Genomic DNA, 22,544 nt, shown 5'->3' with positions numbered 1-22,544 from the left:
TTGGATGTGAATCGTGTCGTGCCGGAGAGAAAGGTTAGATCAGATAAACAACACATAAGTTAGTCTCGCGAGGATGTCTTTTTTATCCTTTTACGGTAGGGGACGAAAGGTGATGATGGAGTCGCTGAACAGTGTAAAATCATAGGAATGATTTCAGATCCCACACCTAAAGAAGTGAAGCCATCGAAAGTGTGAATCGAAGACATGGAAGATCCAGAGAAGGGGATGTAAACCCACCCACCTTAACTTCCTTATTCTTTCCGATGGTGAGCATGAAGTTCAAATCACCCAGAAGGTGTTGGCGCACAATGGGGTGGCGGGCATCAAAGTAATGCGCCAGACTGTTGAGACTATTAGAAGACATAAGTATGGTTTAGGCTTGCCAATATGGATACTCTACAAAAGAAATAGGGAGAATGGACTTACTCCTCTCCAGAAATGGCCTTGAAGCACTCATTGCACATGCGGACCTCACGTTCAAAGCCCATCACCGGGTAGACGGAGCGGTTCAACGAGCATTTTTCACACACGGCTTTTCCACATCGGCGACAATGGTGCTGAGAGTGATTAACAAAGTAAAGCATTGTCATCACGCTCTATCTAGTCGAATTAAAGTACGCGTAAGTCGTTGCGCCATTGAATTACAAATTCCTGTAGTCTTGACAAGCGGTGTGATGGCTCGTGGAGACTGGAAGCACCAAATAGGTTTTTACGTGAATCGGTGACTACTTCAATGCTGAAAATGTGCGATGGTCCGAAACGGAGGTTTTTGTGGGTGTACCGAGAGAAATCTGACCAAGTTATGCACATTGTGTAAGCTTGTTCTTCAGATGGTAGTCAAACTATTGGTCAATGTGAATGAATTGGCCCGTTGTGGTGACTGGATGTGTCACTCGTAATCGCAAATGACGCGGTGGTGATTACCTTTTAGGGTCGGTTATTTTACATTATCTAAACAATCTACCCTATCGGCTATGCATCACAGCACGAGAGAGTGAGTTAGCAACAGCTTGGAGTCGGTTACACCCTCTCCGCGACATTTTCATATGCCTCCACGTGCATTAAAGGAACTAACCTGCCGAACACCAACTGACATGTCAGTCCACATTTTCTTAATATTCCAGAAGAAGGGTGCAGAGCAGAGCTGGCAGATGTCAGACTCGGCCCAGTTGGGCGTCTCCTGACGTCTAACACGGCGGCCATGGGCGCTTTCACCGTCAATAAGCCAGAAGAAGACAAGACCATCCAGACCTGTAGAGATGACGTAGGTGGCGACGCTGGCGGCTGCAGGCCGGAAACTCTTTGTATCTTCACCATTGCCAGCAGTAGCAGTGGAGGGGACTGGTTTGTGCCACCACTTAGCTGAGGTGACGGTGCTCCTGTGACCCTGCAACAGAGAAAATAAAGCCGTTTAGCGTGTCCCGCGCCTAGATCTTCTTTCCTCCATGTCACTCAATGCATCTTTTCACCCGCCTACTAGTCTTTGCAGAATCCGTAGCTTTGCACATGGTCGGTTCAAAGGTCAGTTTTTTTTGAGAGGAGTTATAAAGAACGTTAGTGTAGGTAAAAACCACTCGATGACTGTTGTTCTAAAAGTGTGACCGAAAACACAGCCTGTAACTCAAAGCGACAAAGAAGAGAGCCCAGAGCTGCCCATCACCGTGATGTTGCATTGTTTGTTGATTAAGCTTTATTCCATTTAACAAAATATTAAAAAGTAGACATGATGAAGGTAGTACCCTCTCTCCAGCTTTCGATAAATCGCACTCATCTCTACCCGCCCATCATACCTACCACCGTGTGGAACAGTGGACAAAACCACTTCTGTACTGATGCATGCAATGTTTGCTAATGAGTCAATTTTTAATTAATGAAATAGATAGATAAGGTGGATTTGGCGGGTGTAGGGACGAAAACTGTTCGGACTTATGCGGGAAATTTTTCAGTTTGGTAAGCTTTCGAAAGCGAATGCTCATTACTTGCAGTAATAGCAAGAAAAGTGCAAATGAAATATACGACTGATCATCTGAGGTGTGTCCGTAAGCACCGATGATACCCATTCTGAACTTAGTGAGTCACCTTCCACACCTCGCGAACCCAGAAAATGGGGAGGTAGCTCGTCCAGGATATGAGAGATGTGTACCGGCGCCTGTAGAGTGGGCTGGCATGTAGAAATTATACTCGCAGACCATTCCTCATCGCAGCAACGGCATGACCAAGGTAACAAATCCTGGTAGAGCCGACTGGGAATTTTAAGGGACATATTCCTGGTTTAATAAATATTAAGTTAAATAGGAAGCAGTAGCAACCAAAGGCAAACTTAACTGGGAATGTAAAGACTTACCTAGGAGTTGTTAGCACAACACTAAGCATGCAGTTTTCGATGCTTACCGAGAGCCAACACTAGCCCTGGTAACGGATATGAGACAGATGCTGCGTTTGTAATAAAGAAACTAATACATAGCTCTCCAAAACAACTTCGGTGATTGAGTCTTTTGGGACAATAGGACTTAGATCTCAAGAGCACAGAAAAGGTAACGTTAGTGAGCTGTTGCAATTTAAAAAACGTGGGGCTTTTGTTTACTACAAATAAACTAGCAATCAACTAGGGCTCGCAAGCCATTTTAATGATGATAGAGATGAAATCTTGTTTTCTGTCTCAATTACAAATTCACACGATGAAAAATAAAATGAGAGATGCAGTGATATAGAAAATAAATATAGACTGCGTATTGGTTTATGCAAGCGAGAAATCCACTAATCAGAAGGAAAAAAATGACAAAACAAGTTCAAAGTTGTTTACTTCAGCTACGTCTTTAAATAATCGCTGAGTGGTGAAAATAAAGCGAGTTCAAAAGTACAGGTGCCGCCAAGAGGGAACTGGACACATTTTGAAGGTTTAGAGACAGATGTGCGACATATGAAACATTACTCTGCGTGATTGATAAAAAAGTTAATTTAGCTAAAGTTCTGTGGAGGAAAGTTTTTGGCGACGGAGTTAGGATAAGAAATGCCAACAACAATGAAATATGACGAAAATTCCACCTAGTAGATTAGAAGTTCATCGGCACTCAATACATCCCGGAATTGGGACGAAAATGGCACAAACTTAAGCTCTATTAGGCGAGTGAGGAGTGTCAAACTCAGCTTCAAAATTATCCAATAAAAGAGTAGTGTACCAGAGCAATGCTGACAAATATGGAATTTGACGGAGTCCAAAACAAGGCAAAGGAAGGCTTACTTGGAGCTCAAAAGCTGTTCCTTTGCCACCTCCAATGTCCCAGAGAATAACAGAGTTGTCAGCAGATGATGAAATGAGACGAGAAGTCACACCATCCCAGCACATAGAAGTCACGCATTTGGTGTGACCGTGGAGCTGACGGATCAACTCGTAGGAGGAGAGGTCACGCGACTTGGCGAAACTGAGGAGCGTGATTCGCCCATTGGCATCTCCTACGAACAGACAGTTTGTGGCCACATCAAATCTAGAAATGAGACAAAGTGAGCACTGCACTAAAATGAAATGAGAGGAAAACAAATAGTTTAATGGATATTTGGAATAAACTCATACTGAAGACAGGTTCCGGCGGCTTCAATATTAAACGACCCTAATTGTTGGCCATTTTCATCATTAAACCAACTAGCGGTTTGGTCTTTTGAGGTTGAGATGATAAGCTTCAGCTTTCTAATCCATAAAAGTCCGGTAATCCGATCAACATGGGCTAAGATATCCCGATTGTGATTAATGCCATTGTAATCTGCACTCAATGTAAAGTCAGATATCGTCCCATTTGCCAATCCCGTGCAAATTCGACTTGTTTGCTTGTCAAATAATATTATGACGGCGGGACCTAAATGATAAGGTAACTGCCGACAAATGAGTAAGTACTTGGAAGAGCTTTCTCAACAGAAGGCCAGTACCTTCCACTGTCACGCATCACCCATAATCGCAAGGCCCTAAACTATTTAGAAAAATAACGCAATGTAATAACCTGTCCTCGGAACTGGTCAAAATGTAAATCTCCTTCGCAATAAAAATAGCATCATGTACGTCACCCTCGAACCCGCTGATGATAGAAATTAAATCTGGTTTGCTACCGTCTTTCAGTCCTGGAGTAACAATAGAAGCCATAATTACATCAAAGTATGAACGATGCTTATTCCCACAACCGACGACCTCCAAGAAGTACGCCTACCACATAGGTGGGCAAAACAAGATTCATTCAAGGCCTAATTCAATATTCGCAAGCTTATGAATAAAGCAAATTCTTCATTTTAATATTGAATTTTATTATTTGATGGTTGACTTATGATAACTTTTGGCAAAATCTTTTGATGCTTTCACGCACACAATCTCATCTAAAGTTTCGTTATAATTAAAAGTTATATCTTAAAGGTTGTATCAGCAAACACCTCAATAACAATTATATTGCTCATATGCAATACAGATATTTAGCTATTTTGGCCTCTTTTTGCAATATTTTTAATAATTGGTCAAAAATATGAATTCATTTCTGCAAATCCTTCCCTCCTAACCCATTTATAGCCATTTTACTAGGCATGTGGGTGGGCTTCTTGAATAGCTTTATACTTGTGCAATTTCTTCGCCTAATCTTATATTTTCGGAGGCTGTAAATGCGCTGAGAAAACGTTAAAGCCGTCAACTCATCAGCACACTTAAATCCAGCCTTTAAAAAATTGCACTTTTACTCCCCGATAAAGTGGAACAGTTGACGCATATCCTTATTCTCAATTGGAGATATCATTAGTTATCATTCTTATTATTCGACTGAATTTTTTTATAATGTAACGCCTCAAGCTTTTCCTGAGGCCAAAATAAATCATACGCTGAATTCAAGGTAAATAAAAAAAATTTGAACTGACTGCTTATCCCCCTCGTTGCCATAGTACTCCACGTAAAAGTCAGACTGACATGGCTACCACGTTTGTGCATCCGATCGTTGTTTCAAAATCTGCCTGAGAAGTACGCAAAATGAATGTCACATCAAAAGAATCGGCCTCCGAAGTAGAAAATAGTACAGAACCAAACCGAACGACTGCCCTTATTGTCTGTGTTGTAGTGATCTCGTACTCTATTGTTATGTTTATCCTCATTCTCAATCACTTCAGAAATAACAGTCGTCTCATTTTACACGGACTTCCCGTGTCCAAGAAGCAATGCCAGGGTCCTGGAGCCGTCCTAAGCAACGAGCTTCTCCGCCTCAACTTCCTGCTTTTTCTAAGTCTCCTTCAGTACGACCCCTTTCCAGGGGACAGAATCCCTGCATCCGAGGTCAGTGACACCGCTGCTATTTTTAACGCTGCTGTCAGTGGAATTCTCAGGCAGACAATGAGAGGCAAATCCCTTCCTCAGGGTCTGGAATTCTTTCGCCGCTGCTTGCAACTCTTAGAGACGGGCTATGTGATTGGGGTGGACGAGATTGCTGCTCAAGACATGACTAGAATTGAGAGGAGAATTGCCCAACTTAAGGGTAGAAATGAACAGCTCTGGTTGAGGAATGATGACACCAGAAAATGAAAACTCATTAGCATTATACCCACTAGCTCTTCGGTGCGGTCTGCTACTTTCCTTAACTTTTAAAGAAATTAAGGCAAAGAGGAGTGGGTTTATGAGAACATACCTATAAATTCTACCCAACTTAATAACTTCCAATGTTTGAATGTAATGACTACGAGGGTGAACAAACGAAGTACTACATTCAGTAGTTAACACAATCTGCCCCAGTTATACAGGGACGCACCCATTGTCTAGTAGATTTCCGCAGCGACGCCACAGATTTGGAGAATGTTTTACTTGATGTCGAGAGTCTCTGACGAAATTTACATCAAACAGTAAGCCACCAGAGAGGCTCACCCCATAGTAATAAACGCTCAGAAGTCCAATGTCATAGCTACGACGCGACTAGTCTTCATTAAAATCAAAATGATTCTAATTCCGACACTATTTTCGAGGGGAATCCGCTATAATGCTCTTCACTCAAAAAAATGAAATCTAGACTTTAAAATAAAAATAAGTCTCTAGATAGTTTTGAGGCCAAAATAATTCAGTTGTTTAATCATTTTCAAACATCCTAGAGAAAGAGGGCACGAAAAAAATGTACATTAACAGATACCACTGAAATCTGCCGTAGCGCCCCATTTCTTCTCTGATGTCTAAAAAGCCGAAGTACTGTAAAGTAACAAGCCACTGACGTACACTAGAGCCAGGAGGCTACTGGCATAGTTCGAAGTCCATGTCACAGACAGGAAGCATAACCTGGCCGCGTAGGTCAGTACACAGTTAAACGAAATACCGGATCAAATCTGTACCCGTAAAATAAAAACTGCAGCAAGCCACTTATTCAGGAGTAATCATGGGCTGCGTGCTGGAGAAAAAAGTTTAGGGAACCGCGTTTCCTACCACCGACTCCAATACCTCCGATCTACCGATTCATAGACGGCAGTCAAGTGATTGCAGCTTCAAATACTCAGAGAGCATTATCAATTAATTAAGAGTTCAGTGCTATACAAAATACAAGATGAGCAAGGCGAACTTACAAAATAAGAGAATGCGCAATCAAAAAAATGTAAACATGTATTCATACAGAGGAGCTCATCTCCTCCGAGTTACACAAAAGCACTTTTAACAGTTCGTCAGGAACCCGCGCCACCTTACGCGGGAATCTAACGAGGGTACGGGGACAAATCATTTCCGTCCAGCTGGTAGGCAAAAGAGGGCATCCAGAGGTGGCACCGAGAACATTAGCGGTTCCGCTGAGCGGAGGGCGTCCGAGGCCCAGCACCACACCAAGCTCTTCCTCCGCCGTAGAGAGGAGATAAGTGGTCGTAGCAGCACTTGATCCAGTAACCCCGTGCGCTGGAGAGGGTTGGACAGCACCAGCGACGGCACGTGCCGCCGCAATCACCTCACCTACCTCAGCGCAGCATGCCTCCGCCTCAGGGAGGCAGGTGGAGGCGTATGCACCAGAACTGGAGCCCACAATGTTTATGACTCGCGCACGGACCAGATCACCGGGACGGAAGGAGAGTGTAGGTTCGGCACGATCCCGCTGGGTTGCGCGAATATCCTCACGGCGGATCATGCCACGAAATTTGCCGGCTAGAGGTCGGTCGTCTATTGCAACGAGGTCACAGCGGGCAAAACGACGCGTAATGTTGGCAATCTGGAGAGGTGACAAGTTAAGGCCAGTGCTACTGTCGGTATCATTATTAGTAGCATCTTATAAAAGAAACATCAGGGGCTTTTCTCAATGGGAGAAAGCCCGAAAAGGACATCAGACAAAGTGAATTCCAGCGTTATACGTTTGCTAATATTTGCCTGAATTTTCGCTATTTAATGCCGTAGAACCAAATTATTAGATCGATACACACCTTTGCGATGACGATTGAACCAACGTCGGGAGTCGGGCAAGCTTTCCGAATGGGTAAAACGGATATCCTGGTCTGAAGTTTTCATTACTGAATTACTTCAGCATTACTCGAGAATCTGATTCTAATGACTTATTAACGCGGCCTGCAACAGTGGCGAGAATTTTCCCACAGTGAACATGTGTAAAATCGCCCTCTACTGTCTTCTCATCCTTAAATCCGAGAAATGTTCCTTTGGTAAACCATTAAGAAAATATTTATACCAGGAATAACAAAAGACTCCATTAGGATACCAATGCCACGTTTAAGGCGCGGGCTACCACAGCATGCATTGGCGATTGTACGCCGCTCCTACTCTACACGTACTAAAACAAAGTTGTGTTTGTTCTTTTAGGTGTAGCATGCATTTGCAATTAAACTAATTAGTGATCTTTTTAAGAAAATTATCTTAGAAGCATTTCATACTTTTAAATTCTTTTTTGATATCTATGTCACTTATTAAACTTGCAACTAATGGCTGCCAATAAGAAAGATAGTCAGTAATGCTGTTAAGTTGTTTTAATAAATTATGCTAGCTGGATTCCGTCAAAAAAGAGCTATAGGTTGTGCTACTCGAGGTAATCGACCGAACCTATCAACCTCGAAGCGTCATTTGCCAAAAGCTTGACAGCCTAAGCGCTATCCATTTTGCATGCAACGGCTCAAAGACCTGCACCAGAAAACAGCTGCTAGCTTTTGAATTTGCCTTCTTGTACCTCGCTGGGTGGGCTGGCCTTCGGGCCATGCCAGTAGCCCAAAAGCCTTCTCCGTGCTGAATATATATTCTGCCCGAGTATTGTGTCTTCTTTCGTCTTCAGGGGGTCTCGGGACGCTACAGTTAGAACAGCTCGCAAGAATTTGCTTGGCACAAGGTTATCATCACTGATCAGAAAACCTTGAAATTCATCTCATATGCTTACAGTTTTTTCAGCGAAGTCCTCTACTGCAGTGATCCGACGATGAAACATTGCATCATATGTTTACTCTCAAAATAGCCAGCAATCCGGTTTCAAATCCATTATATAAGGTAGCAACCCAATTCGTCAATCTTTCACAGAAATATAAGTGCTTCTAGTTGTCAGCTTGCACAGCCATAGCCAATTTCACTCGTTGATCCAATTTGCCATCCATGGAAATGTTACCATTCTATCCTGCATTTATTTAATAAGACTTTCATAATCCTCCAAACGCCTTGAGAAATTTCCATTGCACATGATGGAACACCGCATCTTGAGGATCACGTCGTAATTTCTCCAGCACTGGGATTAGCTACATCTTAGCGGCTATATAACAACTATTGGAGTACTAAGAAAGATAGTGTTCTTACCTCGTCCTCTGTGTCTATGGACGAAACCTAAAGGTGGTATCTATACAATTTCAACATTAATGTCAATGGACGCTTTGCCCGATGGCAATGGGCGCAGACTGACTACTAAGGACTGTTCCGGACAAATAACATCCGTCATCAGATTTCACAAATTATCGGCCAAGATTTGGAGTCGTGTAGTTAACGCCATAAACTTTTGGTCAGCAGCATTCTAACTAACCTAGGGATTTCACTTTTTATATAACCAAATGCCTGGAGGGTTAGTCCGTCAAGGCTGCTGAACGACCATTTGGTCTTCGTGACATAGTGATCCATCAGAAGTAAGTGAAACCTTATAACCACGTTTATACTAGGCGTTGGCTCTTCTTGGCTCCTGTCCACGCTGGCTAGAGGTGTTCCTCACTGCTTAACTTCGAAGCATTTCCGGAAATTGCCCGTTGGCGAATGGTGTTGGGGATACATTTGCTACACAGAAGGTAGAAACGTGGGTGATTAGGATCTGTAGGCGGCACCTAGTGACGACATCTTGAAATTAGAAACCCAATGGCAATATGGACGAATTCCTAGCGAAGTACTGTAATGCTTTACTTTTCCTAAATATATAAAGTCAAGTGTCAGGGAAAGCGTGCTCAGACTAGACTCAGCAGAGGTATTCTTTACTAGCGACAGAACGACCTCAAAAGAATTGCCCTCAGGAACATGATTACCAGAATACATCAAATGGAAGACTTATATGACGGTTCTGTCCACCAATTACACGGCTTTTTATCCTGTTTTCTGGTTTCAGAACTTACTCCGCCATTTTAGATGCTTTTATGGATTTCACACCTTCCACGGAAGACAAAACTCTTCACGAATCGCAGTCGCTGAGAGCTTCACATCGAAGTAGAGTATAACAGACGTATGACTACAGAAATCCTGACACTTTTTTATACTGCTAAGGGTGTGGCGATTGTCTTGGTGCCTAATAACTTCTGCTGCTCTCGTTTTCTTACACAACCGCTGTTACACTCCGGCATGTGCTGGTTTCGCAACTCATTCCCTCTCTCCCTAGGGACAATTACTACGTTTGACCAGCTCTAGGGTTTGAGCCCTCCGAACTCTGCAAAAGTGATTAGCGAGCTGTTTTTAAAAAAACTGGTGAAATGTTCTTGCACTTTTTATGACTCTCGATAGTTCCCCCCAGGCTTTAACATTGTACTGGTTGTACCTTGATACACGAAATAATGTTTTTTCATATATATATATATACCATTTGGAACTCAAAAGTATAACATCATACTGCTATTGGTGCAATGTTTGAATTTTTTGAATACACCTTTTAGTTGTCAAGTGGGAAATTTGAACTATGTGGGACAGACGGTGTCATTACTTCCCTAGGAGGAGGGAACATAATCTGATCCTTTAGTGAAACTTTATTTGCTCATGATAGCTTAAACTGCTACAATACAAGATGTCTTCCTCAAGTCATTCATTATGGTACCGTGGTTATGAAATCGGAGGTGGAATGGCAGAAGTGTGAAAATGTGCATCGAGTTCAGTAAGGTCAAAAGTGTACAGGCTTGATATTGTGTTTAGCTGTCTGCTTAACACCACGGACACTTCCGTTCTGCTACAAAACCTTCGGGAGGATACTAAGAGCCCCCAAAACTCCGCTATACGCATTTAGCATGCAATTTTATATTGCTTTGGATCATATCGACTTCAGTAAAACTCCAGATGCTAATATAGGCAACATTTGTCCTACAAGTAAATTTTTCTTCATCTCATGTGAATCTAAGGTTAACATTTTACTAGAGAATGCAGCAGTCCACTTTAATCCCTCATTTCTGACCCACTTCCTAATTGCACAGGAATAGAAAACAAAAAACTAAGAGGGTATAACATCTTGATGCACGAACTACAGGAGCCATGATTGATAAGTGTCCAACTGCATGATGCTCTATTCTTGATGGTGATCTAAAAGAATGCGAAGGGAAGTGCTACAAATAGGTGCATGGCTCATCTCACTTCCTAGGCTCAGACTTGGAGCCTCGATGATAAACTCACCCTTCTTGAAAAGTAAATAGAATTTGTTCCGCTTTTTATCCTCTACCTGTGTATCCCTAAAATTGAAAAGAATTTGGGAGAAATGTACAAAATAACTTTTAAATATCTAAAAAAGTTCACAAATTGGAATTTACCCATCTATTGAAACCGTCTCCTCCATGTAAACCCGCGGTAACCGATTGGCCAAGGAAGTGTTGCAGAGAGCCAGCACATTCAATTGTATTGGCGCCAATCGTGGTGGTGATTGGTGTCCACCAGAACCATTTTTGCGTATGTAGCGCTTTTGTAGGCCTAAAATTTAGAAAATATCAAAAATTATTCACTTTCAGGCTGTACTTTTACCGAACATAGTCTATTTTTAAAAGCTTGTCATGGAGTAGATTGGCAAAGTAGCCGCATTCTCGTGTCTTGGCGCAAGGTCACGAAAACTTCAATCCCTTTTTGGAGCCATTGAAGCCGTTTTTGCAACTAAGTACCCTGCCAACAGACAAATGCCAAATCAGTCAAAGTAGGCGACATTTAATGCCTTCATTAGTCGACTAAATGAACTACCTACACCAATCGCATAACTAATGCAGAAACGGAAGTTCAGTAGCAACGACACTTGTTTTAATAGACATGCCTTATTCCTTAAGCACACTTCCAGTCTTCCAAAAGAATTAAAATGTTTTGCAGTATTGCTTTTGGACTATGCTGTTTAAAAATTGAGGAAGTCTATAGACTGCATGATTGGAAGCTTGAGTGGAAGCTGTGAAAAGCTGAATCCCTCCAAAATCTTTAGCAGTATTTAAAGGAGTAAATCAAGTAACTCGCCATACTTGAGAGAACATAGAGGATGACCAAAGAACTCATTTCAAATTCAAATAAAAGTAGCATTTTAGTCATTAGAAGAAGCTGACATTCAATGTAAATAATTCCTCCATGGATAAATCGGATTAGAGGAGATATTTTCGCAATGTATTATATTTATAAGGAGAGTAAACACGTCAAGCACACATTTTTGCATAATGTGGAAAATTCAGGAGGTCTTAGTAGTCAATACAAGTCTAAATGCTATTATTTACTTCCACTCTGAAGTGATTTCGCCCCATTGTTACATAAAAATAGGTTATTTAGGTTAAGCACTTAATACAAAATATGGTTTTAAAATACGGAGAACAGCGACAAAGTAATCAGTCTACTCTCGAGCCTCCAAAACAATTATGCATCAGAAACCGACGCGGTGACGACCTCAATGGGCAATTGGAAATTCCTCACCTCGATTATCGTTATGAAATACTCTGCCAAATATTATCTTAGGTATAAGTTGGAAGTAGGTCTTGGGTGAGTATCTGTTGACAATTAGGCGAAATATGAAAGTGAGTCAAAAGTAATTCCCATGAATAGCTCGATTGAGTCATCAAAACTACACGGGAATCAAATGACTTAAACCATGGATATGATTGGCTACACGTTACTTGCAGCAGCCAATCAAATAGCCGTAAGCTGGAAGATGCATACTTTTAACTCACAAACCGGATGAAATCTAGTTTAATTTCTGGATAAAAAGGCTTTTTTTATTGTCTCTAATGTAAAGTCGTTAGATTTCACATTGAAGTAGCCACTTCTGTAGGACTTTATGCAACAAGAGGTTGGTGTAAGCGAGTCCAGTTTTGTGACTACTTATGTGATGTCCTAGAGCAATTAAGTCATTAACGCATACACTAAAAAGGATTTGCTTTCGGTGTTTTTGAAACAAGGTTTGATTAAACAAAAAATTTATTGGGCCTTTGTTTGGCACTTCAGAGATCTACCACATCACTTCAAAAGTTACGTAGGTGTATCCTTGCTTTAACACTTAAGGCGAATTCTCAATAGTAAAATTAGATTATGGTTGGTTTGCAGGAAGAAAGTGCTCGTCCTTCTGCTTACAACTACTCAAATGCCTGTTGCGAATGTCGCGTGGCCAATCATGGCCATAGTATAAAAACAATTTGGTTTTTGAACCAGACTTTAACTACACGGTATTTACAGCAACTAATCAAATAATTGTAAGCTAGGAGATACGCCCAATCGGCTTAAAAACCAATCATATTCTAGTTTCATTTTTTTTCAAAAAACCCTCGAAATTTTAAAGGATGAATTCTGAACGGATCCAGATCATTTGTTTTGTTGTAGGCATAAATAGGAAGAAGTAAGTACTTCATCACTGGGATTCAATAGATTACGCATATTTAAGGTTCAAATATTACGATTGTCGAAGTTACTGTCGATTTATCAATTTTAACTGAATCACTGTGCCAAAAACTTACAACTATGGCAAAATGCAAGAGTTCTAACGTGTAATTTCCTATAGGTTGTCGCTCTTCATGCGTTTATTCCTACACAAGAGACTATGCAAAGTATGGTTTTCTTCCCCTAATCATTGTCTTTCTCTCAATAATAATTTTTTATCGGAATAAGGGACTGTAAGCTGATCACTGTAACTAACTGTGGCGTCTTTGGAAAAACGTCCTATTATCCATTCTGATATTCGATATAGCATTCACACAATGAGTTATTAGTGGATTCTCAAAAGAGGCCCAAAAAAAGAAACAGCCCTAGCGCCGGGTAATGACAGCCGTTGGTCAACCCATAGGCGCATTTTTAACAAGACTGCCTCGGGAGTTGCCACCGGCAAGCACAACATCGATGGGCACTAATAAATGTGGGCGGATACTCCAACTACCATCCTTCATATACGTCTGGACAAACTAAAAGTGGTTCCACAAAACTTCCAAAAACGTCTTGTAGGACTGATAAATTGGCTTCGAGTTCCGCGTTTCCCTACTTAAGAGGGATACAACTCCACAACTTTGGAATGTAAAGTGGTGAGCTACTAGAAGGCTAAACAAAGATTCAATAAATTGGTGATGTTGTTAAATGAAATTAACAAAAAAAATCTCGCGTATTTGTGAGTAACTTGGTGGTTTTAGGGTACCCAATTAGACTCTCGCACAACAACCACTTGCTACATAAACGCATCTAGAAGTGACAATCCCGACGTGAAGACTTTGCCAGTGAGAAGCAAATACGTTTACTCACGACTTCAAATTCTGGGTGGTTAATCTCCTTAACCAACAGAAGACATGCAAACAACAGCACCGCCATATGCTGACGTTTGGGAGTGATTAAATGAATGCGGTTGTTCCGACCCGTAAGGGTACATTCATGCGTCCAGGCTGTTTGAAGAAATTATATTTTGCGGACATCTCTTAAGTAAAATATGATGAGCCTCTCCGAATCACCATAAAAGAATTTCCATTACATCAACATAGAACCGTCAGGTACGTCCTAGCTCAAGATGTGAAACTTTTCTCTTTAAAAATTACAGTCGATTAGCGGAGTTCCAGGATCCGTATGGTGCCGACTGTCCTTGTCCATAAACCAAGCAATTAAGGTCAAATCTTCAGGACATCAAAATTAAGGAATCAAACTCACCTGCAGCTAGGACAGGGTCCCACATACCATAAAGGTTTGGTAAAACAGTAGCCATACTGTTAGTGATTCGACAAATCTAACCGCACCAAGATGGCCAGGACTTGGTGGGTTATTTATTTGTTCCGAAATTACTTAATGAGGTAGCTTACTGGCCGTACATTTCCGAACAATGTATGGACTGAGGTGCTCCCAAACCACAGATACAACAATGAAAATAGACGGTCTGGGGACGCGCCGCTCGGAAGACCTGTGTATTGAAGTGACAGAATCTTCAGGGCATGTGGCTGGACATATTATTGACAAAAATCCACCAGGAGTACCAAAAAACAATTCAAAATCTAGAACCAAATTGAACGTAATTAAAAATGCGGATTAAACTAGAATGTGCGCAGACAGCTGGACTCCAGCTCCGATTGTGCTTTCGGACTTGTAACCACTGCACGAAGGGGACCGAGGTCGAATATATGGGGTATGGAAAACTTATTTCCATATGAAAAAACAGTAGAACAAAGAATTAGCAAAAATTAGGTGAAAAAACCCAGTTAAAGTATACCAAAAAACGAAAAGAAGTGGAGCATAAATACAGTCATGTGAAGGGGAAAAAGGGAACGCTTTGACAAAAATAGAAGTGTAGCAGGGTGCGAAACGACGTCGACGATGACAAAGTACGACCGGTGATGGTGGTGTGAAACGACGATTTCACTAACCCGGCTTTTGAACAAACTTGCTGCGGTAGCGTGAAAAGGGCGATGAGACGAAAAAGGATGGAAGGATATTCTAGTGACCAAAAAAGCATAAATATGAAATTACGGCTACAAGGTAGTAACCACAAATTACAAACAGTCCAGCGCACTTTCTCGACCGTTTTGTAAATTAATTTGTAAAGATCATCAAAACAGTTCTCTCGTGGTTCCTTCTCAGCACAAGCAGCGTCAAGAACACTTCGGTACTGCTCCAAAGTGAGACCCATGAAATCATCAGAAGCAGGCGAAAGGTACCTAAAAATAAGGGATTGATGAACTTTCGACATACTTTGCACAGATTGTCGTAGCGTCATGAAGAAGCTGTTGATGGCGCTCCTCCACCGACTCTGCATGATCTTTCTTAAGCATTAACTCGGAAAACTCCTTTTTGTAAGCGTTCACAGCCATAAGGAAGGTTAGTAGGATGGAAGTGGGATCACCAGCTAAAAACTGCACAAATAGGACGAAGCTCCCTGCATACCTCAATGAAATTAACTAGTAGAGCTTCCTCAAATAAAACATCACTTAGTGTAAGCTGATCATTCACAATTATTTCGACGCAAAATTCAGAAAAAAGGTCACTTCTTAAAAAGTCGGGGAATAAACTAAATTATGACATCGCGAGTTAAAGGTGCAGATGTACCTGGAATAAAATTTGGACTCAGTAAATCGAAGACAAGGCTCAAAGGCAGCGATATTGTATGGATTCTCTAAAATTCTTACTGAACAATATGCATACAATGAAATCACATACACAAAGTTGCCGAAAGGAGCTCTGGAGGCAATTCGACGGGGAGTTTGGCTTCACGAGATATGTAACGAAAGTAAATTGTTGTAACACTGTTAACCGGCAAGTGAGATATCTTCTCACGCAACTCGTCCACTGTTTTGTCTGATGAAACAGACTCCTGTGACTTAAACTTAAAGGAATCTCCATTGTTATTCCGTCTATTCATGCATCCAGAGAGCTCCAACCAGAACCGGAATATGTTTTCAGAATTGGTGCTTCTCAAATACTGTATAAAATAGGACAACAATAGTGGATCATTGATGACGTTTGCAAATGAAGGGCATAACCTCGAAAAACCCGAACTCATAACTGGGAGATGAAGAAATGGGTTATTGTCCACGTGTGCTACCTTGAGTTGGGCACAATGCCTTAAAAGTAGCCTTAAGACATATCACGATAAAATATGTTCCGGATTCGCAAACAATCGTGATTTCCTTAATAATAAAGCCTATGGCCTTAGTAATAAGCTCCAAATGCAACAGGACCAAATAGTTTGCGTGATTACGGCACGAAAAAGGAAGAGTTTTGTGCTTTAAATAAGTCTTGATTCGCATCAAAACAATAAGCTCCTATTATATTTTGTGCCTTAGATTTAGATAACATTCATGATTTAAACGTAATTTTTTTCATTTTTTTATGAGTTAGCTTTTGCTGCTATTCGAAGAAGGAATTAAACGGAGTACCTTATATTGGAGGGAGTTTTTTAGTTTCTATTAAATAAATAAACATGCTTTCAACAGCGCCATAATTTTGGAGAAGAGTAAATAATTTTTTACTTCCCGACAAACTCGGCCAATTTCTTAACATCACTTTACATGTGCACACGAAAGAGTTGCCAACCTCAATTGATAAGTATTCCCACTTTATCGTTTGGTCCATCCTACGCGTTTAAGCAGCAGTGATCTTACTTTATGGAGAGATCTCACATTTATGTTGCGAATGAGATGCCTGACCATCCACCCTTTTGCGGACGAGTCGTCACAAACGCCAACCTGGCAGAACATTTGGTACTTGAACCCCTACTCGCATTGAAGGAAATTCACTATTTGCAGAAGCTTCTTGTTCCGGCTCATCAAATTTGCATGACTCGGAACGGGAACTTTCACCAGTGGTTAACGCGGTGAGGACAAATGATACACCCGCCACTCCCCCGGTACACGGCCTCTGCCCATGCCACCTTGTTAGGAACAGCTACCCTCAACAAGACGGCCAAGTAGCAATTTACTCAGCACTTAACAATGCTTTTGCAATCATTAATAAAGCATTTTTAAGATAGAATGGCGCTCGCATAAGCATAACCGATTGTATCAAAGGGAGCAGGGAAGAGAGGAAGAGATAACATTCAAGATAGAAACGAAGAAAAGTTGGTGCCGGTCTGTTCCTCCCTCTAACTTCACCCCTGTCGCCTCCCCTCCCGCCTTGGGTTCAAAGCAGTTGCTAGGTCCGTTGCACAACAAGCGGTGTGAATGCGTTCAACAAACCGATCAACCTCTCTGAGAGATAGGAGAATGGACAGATAAACCACTGCAATGCCTACAATATAGAAGAAACACATTTATTAAGCACATATGACAACGTACATGCCTCATAACGTCCTCAGAGGTAGTCCAGGGGTTGCAATCCATCCCTGCAGGATAATTGACTGGTAATAAACCTACTTCTAGACAGGTAGCCATATTCCATCCCAAAATGTGAACTGGTAACTACAGTAGTGATATTTGGAAACAAATCCACTTCAAAACGTCAACAATTCCGATCGCTCTTCGTGAATGCCGTGGCGGGTCATCACAGAGGGAAGGGTTTAGCTCACGACAAAAAGGCCATTAAAAACCGCCTCAAACTCGAGACCAGCAATTGAAGAACTGCGTACAATAATGCTCAATGGTTTGTGGATGGGGTTTGAGGATATGGATAGGCACTTCTCCCCGCATTTTTTGAAGCAAACGCTATCAGTACGAAGTCGTCCAGCCTTTACCACTGTAAATGAACACTTCCTGGATGCAGTTCATTCGACGGAGAGTGCAATATTCAGGACTCTCACCGCCACCATCGATCGTAGTTTGATCTTCATTTCTGTCTCTCGGTTAACCGGAAATCACCGAAAAATTGGCGATAGGTAAAGCAAAAGAACGATCATGGGATTCACACGAGTGGACTCCTCAGTCTCCACGGGTGACATCCCATTTATACCACTTAGGATACTTTTCCATATGCTTATAACGAAGGCCATTTGCGGACGCGTATGATTTAAATCGTCTTCAAACAAAACAACAATCGAATTTAAAAACTTTTAAGGTCAGTAACGCTCCCCCAAGTTTCCTAATCAAAGGTAGGAGGATTTAATTTCACCCGTAAATCTACCACCAGATGGCGAAGTGATTCCAGTTGTGCGGTTAACTTTTCTTCAGCGTCATATTGGTAGCGGGGGCCCTCGGAATAGGAGGGAAGTAATGACTAACATATTGTTAAGAAACTGAAAGTAGATACAGTCGTGGAAATATGTTTTCAACACTCTCCAAGGCAGCAGAGAGAAATCAATCACCAACATCCATTTAACCTTACATCGCGAGGGTTAGCCAAATCACCTAGGCCATAAACCGAGTAAAGTAACTGCCATGCCTGTCCCACATGAAAGTGGGTTAGAAGTCCGTTTCGTAAGCCCCTCAATTTCTAACTTCAAAGAGGCAAATAGTGGATGCAGGACGGGGGCAAGCTGAGAAGCTAACGCTATTCAAGGGCAAGAGAGGCAGCACTCACCTGACTAGAGAAAGAGCCCATTTGATCTGGATAGACATGGGTGAGAAAGGCCAGTAGCGCGGTGAGTGAGCACAGCACGGCCGTAAAGATGATGAAGAAGGGGACGTCCTTTTTCGGATACACCGAGACGGTGTGAAAACCTACCGATGAAAGGATGTGAAATCAGTGCTAAATTAATGTCCGCCGCACTCTGGAATGCCTTTTAAACCAGTTACCACTAGCGATTGAAATAGTTGATTGGCAAGGCGTGTGGCCAAATAATAAACGAACAGTTGCGGATTGCAAATTTTGCCATGTAAACGAGCCATGTAGCGCACAACTGTCGCAACCCTGAAAATGAGCATTCCCGCTTCGAACGAAAGGACGATTGAGAAAATGCAGATTAAATTAAATTGGACGATGAAGTAATGTGGATTAATGGGTGATTGCACAAATGGACAAAATATGTTTGAGTAAAGCGCACAACTACCTCTTTCCCTGAATTCATTAGTTCAGTCGAGATCCACACCAAAGATACATCAAATTCACATAAATAATATGTTGCATTCATCGTGAAGGTTGTTTGTCAAATGGAAGTAATTCGAGATCGTCTACTTTACAATCCCAGCTTAACTCGATCCGAAAGTTGCAAGAGTTTCCATTAAAACTTGCATGGCAGTTAGAGGGCGCAGTGACAGAATGAAGCTCTCCGAAACACCCTAAATAAGCCGTTTGACTCTGGTGACGATCGAAACATCACCTTCAGGAAGAGTCTCTGTTCTTATCCTAAAGAGTTTTGTGCCGTTTTGACGCCTTAGAGTGCCAAGAACATGCAGTTGTGTTTAATGCGAGTAATGATGAAACTATTCGTTTACATCTACACCAGCTGGGGAAGTGGAGGAAGTTACCAAGCAAATGTAGCACATGCACATGTATTTACAGATGGTGGTAAGCTTCAAGGCCTATCAATTGGCTCTGCACTGGTGTATCCTTAGAAAAGCGCGTCGTTTGCAGAATTTTCACTTACCGGCTTGCGATGGAAAGTAGATTCTGCATTCCAAAGCTAAGCGAACGAGTGCAACACTGGCTGCCTCCAAATAATCCATTTGCTGTACCCCCACTCCCCACATTTCCAAGGCAACGCTTCACCCTCAGAAGACTGCGCCCTATGCATGATGCATAGCAGTGAAGACCAGACATCTACGACTGAGATATGACTCAATCCCCAGTCATACTTCAATTCGTCTTCAAAAAATCGGGACCGGACAGCCAGTAGGAAGAAAGCCCTCTTTTTACAAGGGGATGTAACATTGCTTTTCACAGATGCCGTTAACTGCACCTATGAGAAGTATCACATCCTCACCCTCCGTATTGCCCGGATTCTATGTCCCTCATTGACAATTATCGCCATCTCCTGGCATTAGGCAAGTATATGCGAAATAACAGAGGCAGATGATAAATAAAAGTGAGATGGAAAAGAAGGTGGGCGGAGGTAGTTTCTTCTTTGCAGTCAGGGGTAAACAGTTTTGCATGAGCAAAAATCTCCAAAACTAAGCCTTATTAAGAAAAAATTACAGGCTGTGATGCCAATTTTATGAACAAATAAAATATTTTGAGGGACTTCTTTTACAAAAAAGCACATCACCCCATTTGATTACCTTGTAGAGTCGGCTAAAAAAATAAGTCCAAGCAATGATGGAGTATTGTGTTTCTGAACATTGAGGTCCCCTTTTGGTAGGCGATTTAAGTTGGAAAATTATCGTGGATTTCGGCTAATCTTATGGTTGACTTTGACATGCAAATAATTTAAACACTTATTTGTTTCCGATTTGAATAAAAAGCGGAGACCGAGGGACGGCACTGGTCACTTTATGAAGACGAACATGTGGACTATCTCTTTCAAAGCGCATAGGTACCTTCTTTCTTCTCTGCAATGCTGTTGGAAGGTATAGTCGTGAAGATTTTTCCAACTTCCTATGAGTGACTTGCTGCATTTTTAATGTGGCGGGTGAGGAGTGAGTCAGTAGCCCAGGATCCTGCTTAGCCTACCACAAGATAGTACGACATGCGGACGGACTATCCGTAGTAATGACACAAGGCGGTGGTACAGCGTGACATTTACCTAAGTTTACTAAACTGATGGTCAGAAAAAGTTTATGTCTAGATTAATTGGCGAGGAAAAAGAACTAAGCTCGGAACTTTTTCGCCTGAATAGGGAAAACGGACATTCATGCTGGTTATGAGATCCCGTTAAGTGTTAGTCAAGGCTACAGAAAGCTCCACCCGTAAGGGCACATTCTAACCTGTGTAAAACCAAAGAATCAGCGTCACTTTCGGACCTTTTAGCCAGGTCATAAGGGCCCATTAGTCATAGTAGAAGGCACTGGTAATGAAGGGAATCAATCAGCTCAGACTAATTCCTTTGAATCTAGTAGTTCGCATTCACAGGCAGAAAGAATTGCTGATGGCTGAAGTACCGACTTCACTTTTGCCCGGGAGTGCTTTGTATTTTTTATTAATAGCGAAAACGGGGTTGCAATGACATGGATTTCGCGATTAATGGTCAAGATAGTGGTGACATTGCTCACGGATCCCGTTGTAAGCAGAGAAATGCTACTTTAATGTAGCTGATTGCAGGAGATTATTTTACATTTGATTAAATAGTGATACACAAATGTTATTGTTGACTATGCCAGCGAAAAACAACGGCGACAGAAAAGCTGCAATGACCAGCTCTACTGTCTACAGAAACCACAAACGAAGAAAAAGCAACTCAACAATTGGAGAAATCCTCGTTGAGGCAGAGTCCTTGCCTTTGCTACCAGCTGTATTTGTGATCTGATGTGTTCAAGATAGTTTACATTTGTCTTTTATTTGTAAAGGATATATCACCGCTATTTAAGAATATCCAACGGGTATAACCTTTACCAATGGCGACACTACAAGCAGGCCAAAAGAGAAAATTGATTTAACACAGGGCTATTTGTCATCTCCCTACAAATAAGTGTCATGAACCCAATCACCAATTTGATTTATTGTTCTCCCCTTTCCGTCAAAAACTTAAAACTCCGCCATAAAGCATGTTCAACTACTCCAACAGTGGGATTAAAAATGACATCACTTTTCATCCATGTATACTAAAGAACACAAGTACCAACACGAGCTACGCCACTTTTAATTCTATCGCAAGCTTCAATAATAGAGATGACAGTGAAAAGTAGCAAGATCGAAAGAAAGACTCACTGGGTAGAAGTTCGCGGTCAGTAGACTCCGTCGAGTGAGGATAGGGATAAAAGAGGTTGCCCTTTTCCAGGGGATAGGGTATGAGACGGAAGGTCCCCTCCCAGGTGCAGTGTAGGAGGTTTAATGCACCCTCCACGGCCTTCCAATGGGTCAGGTGGAAGAAGCTGTAGGCAATGGCCTCCGAGTCGCCGCGCTTCAGGATGTGTTCCGTGGGCAAAATCAACGGCTTCATCTCCAACAAGTACTGGGGAGCGGGTATGGAGATAAGAAAACTATAAGAGCAGCTGGATGATGGAGTTAGAGGGTACACCACCGAAAATCAAGCGTGATGACAGCAGGCATTTTTAAGTTGGTAAATGACTAACTTTCTTCCTGGATGTCAGAACACTTCAGAGTGCAATTTGCCAACGGTATCATCGACTTCACCCATAGCATGCTTGAATGGGATAGACAGAAAAGAGAAGATTTTCAAGCTAGCTTTGCGCGACCCACCTATCTGGGAGTAGAAATGCCCCGAAAAGAGCCTTGACCTCGAGACCAACGCGTCAACGCGAGCTTCTGAACCCACTGCTGACTGAAAAAACCATTTCTGAATGTGAAACTCAACCAGGAAGACGTGTCGAGTTAGCGTTTGTGATAAATACCCTTCACAAGGGCGAAATGGTTCTCGCACTACCACCTCCCAAGAATCAAATCGTTAATGATAAGCCCTCGGATCTGGTAATGAATACCTAGATAATCCAAGAAATATTTCGATTTTCGAAAAAAA

General features: G+C 41.8%; 4 protein-coding genes across 4 annotated transcripts in view; 1 reads left to right on the top strand and 3 right to left on the bottom strand. All coding sequences in view use genetic code 11, as the record gives it.

Moving 5' to 3' along the window:
• Nucleotides 1-59: 59 nt before the first annotated feature.
• Nucleotides 60-4,132, bottom strand: EGR_09357 (WD repeat and FYVE domain-containing protein 2; the record flags this gene model as incomplete). The annotated part of the gene is made up of 8 exons (XM_024498606.1): nucleotides 60-166; nucleotides 238-350; nucleotides 427-557; nucleotides 1,076-1,387; nucleotides 3,242-3,485; nucleotides 3,572-3,851; nucleotides 3,890-3,957; nucleotides 3,993-4,132. The coding sequence occupies 8 exons, from the start codon at nucleotides 4,130-4,132 to the stop codon at nucleotides 60-62; spliced, it is 1,395 nt and encodes a 464-aa protein (XP_024346987.1).
• An 861-nt stretch (nucleotides 4,133-4,993) lies between these two features.
• EGR_09356 (hypothetical protein) lies at nucleotides 4,994-5,539 on the top strand (the record flags this gene model as incomplete). Its single annotated transcript, XM_024498605.1, has 1 exon — nucleotides 4,994-5,539. The coding sequence occupies one exon, from the start codon at nucleotides 4,994-4,996 to the stop codon at nucleotides 5,537-5,539; it is 546 nt and encodes a 181-aa protein (XP_024346986.1).
• Nucleotides 5,540-5,720: 181 nt separating this feature from the next.
• EGR_09355 (3'-5' exoribonuclease CSL4) lies at nucleotides 5,721-7,674 on the bottom strand (the record flags this gene model as incomplete). Its single annotated transcript, XM_024498604.1, has 5 exons — nucleotides 5,721-5,831; nucleotides 6,606-7,184; nucleotides 7,393-7,464; nucleotides 7,500-7,621; nucleotides 7,653-7,674. The coding sequence occupies 5 exons, from the start codon at nucleotides 7,672-7,674 to the stop codon at nucleotides 5,721-5,723; spliced, it is 906 nt and encodes a 301-aa protein (XP_024346985.1).
• A 12,450-nt stretch (nucleotides 7,675-20,124) lies between these two features.
• EGR_09354 (Suppressor of tumorigenicity protein) overlaps nucleotides 20,125-22,544 on the bottom strand; it is a gene marked incomplete at both ends in the record, with an annotated part of 5,610 nt that continues 3,190 nt past the window's right edge. Inside the window, 2 exons of the mRNA XM_024498603.1 lie at nucleotides 20,125-20,203; nucleotides 21,183-21,274. Coding sequence (XP_024346984.1) covers nucleotides 20,125-20,203; nucleotides 21,183-21,274 — 171 coding nt within the window. The remainder of the gene's footprint in view (nucleotides 20,204-21,182; nucleotides 21,275-22,544) is intronic.

The sequence above is a fragment of the Echinococcus granulosus genome (assembly GCF_000524195.1).
Source record: "Echinococcus granulosus chromosome Unknown EG_S00144, whole genome shotgun sequence".
In the NCBI taxonomy this organism is placed as follows: Eukaryota; Metazoa; Platyhelminthes; class Cestoda; order Cyclophyllidea; family Taeniidae; genus Echinococcus; species Echinococcus granulosus.
Note: the sequence above shows the minus strand (reverse complement) of the source record. Positions and strands in the feature narration are given on the sequence as shown.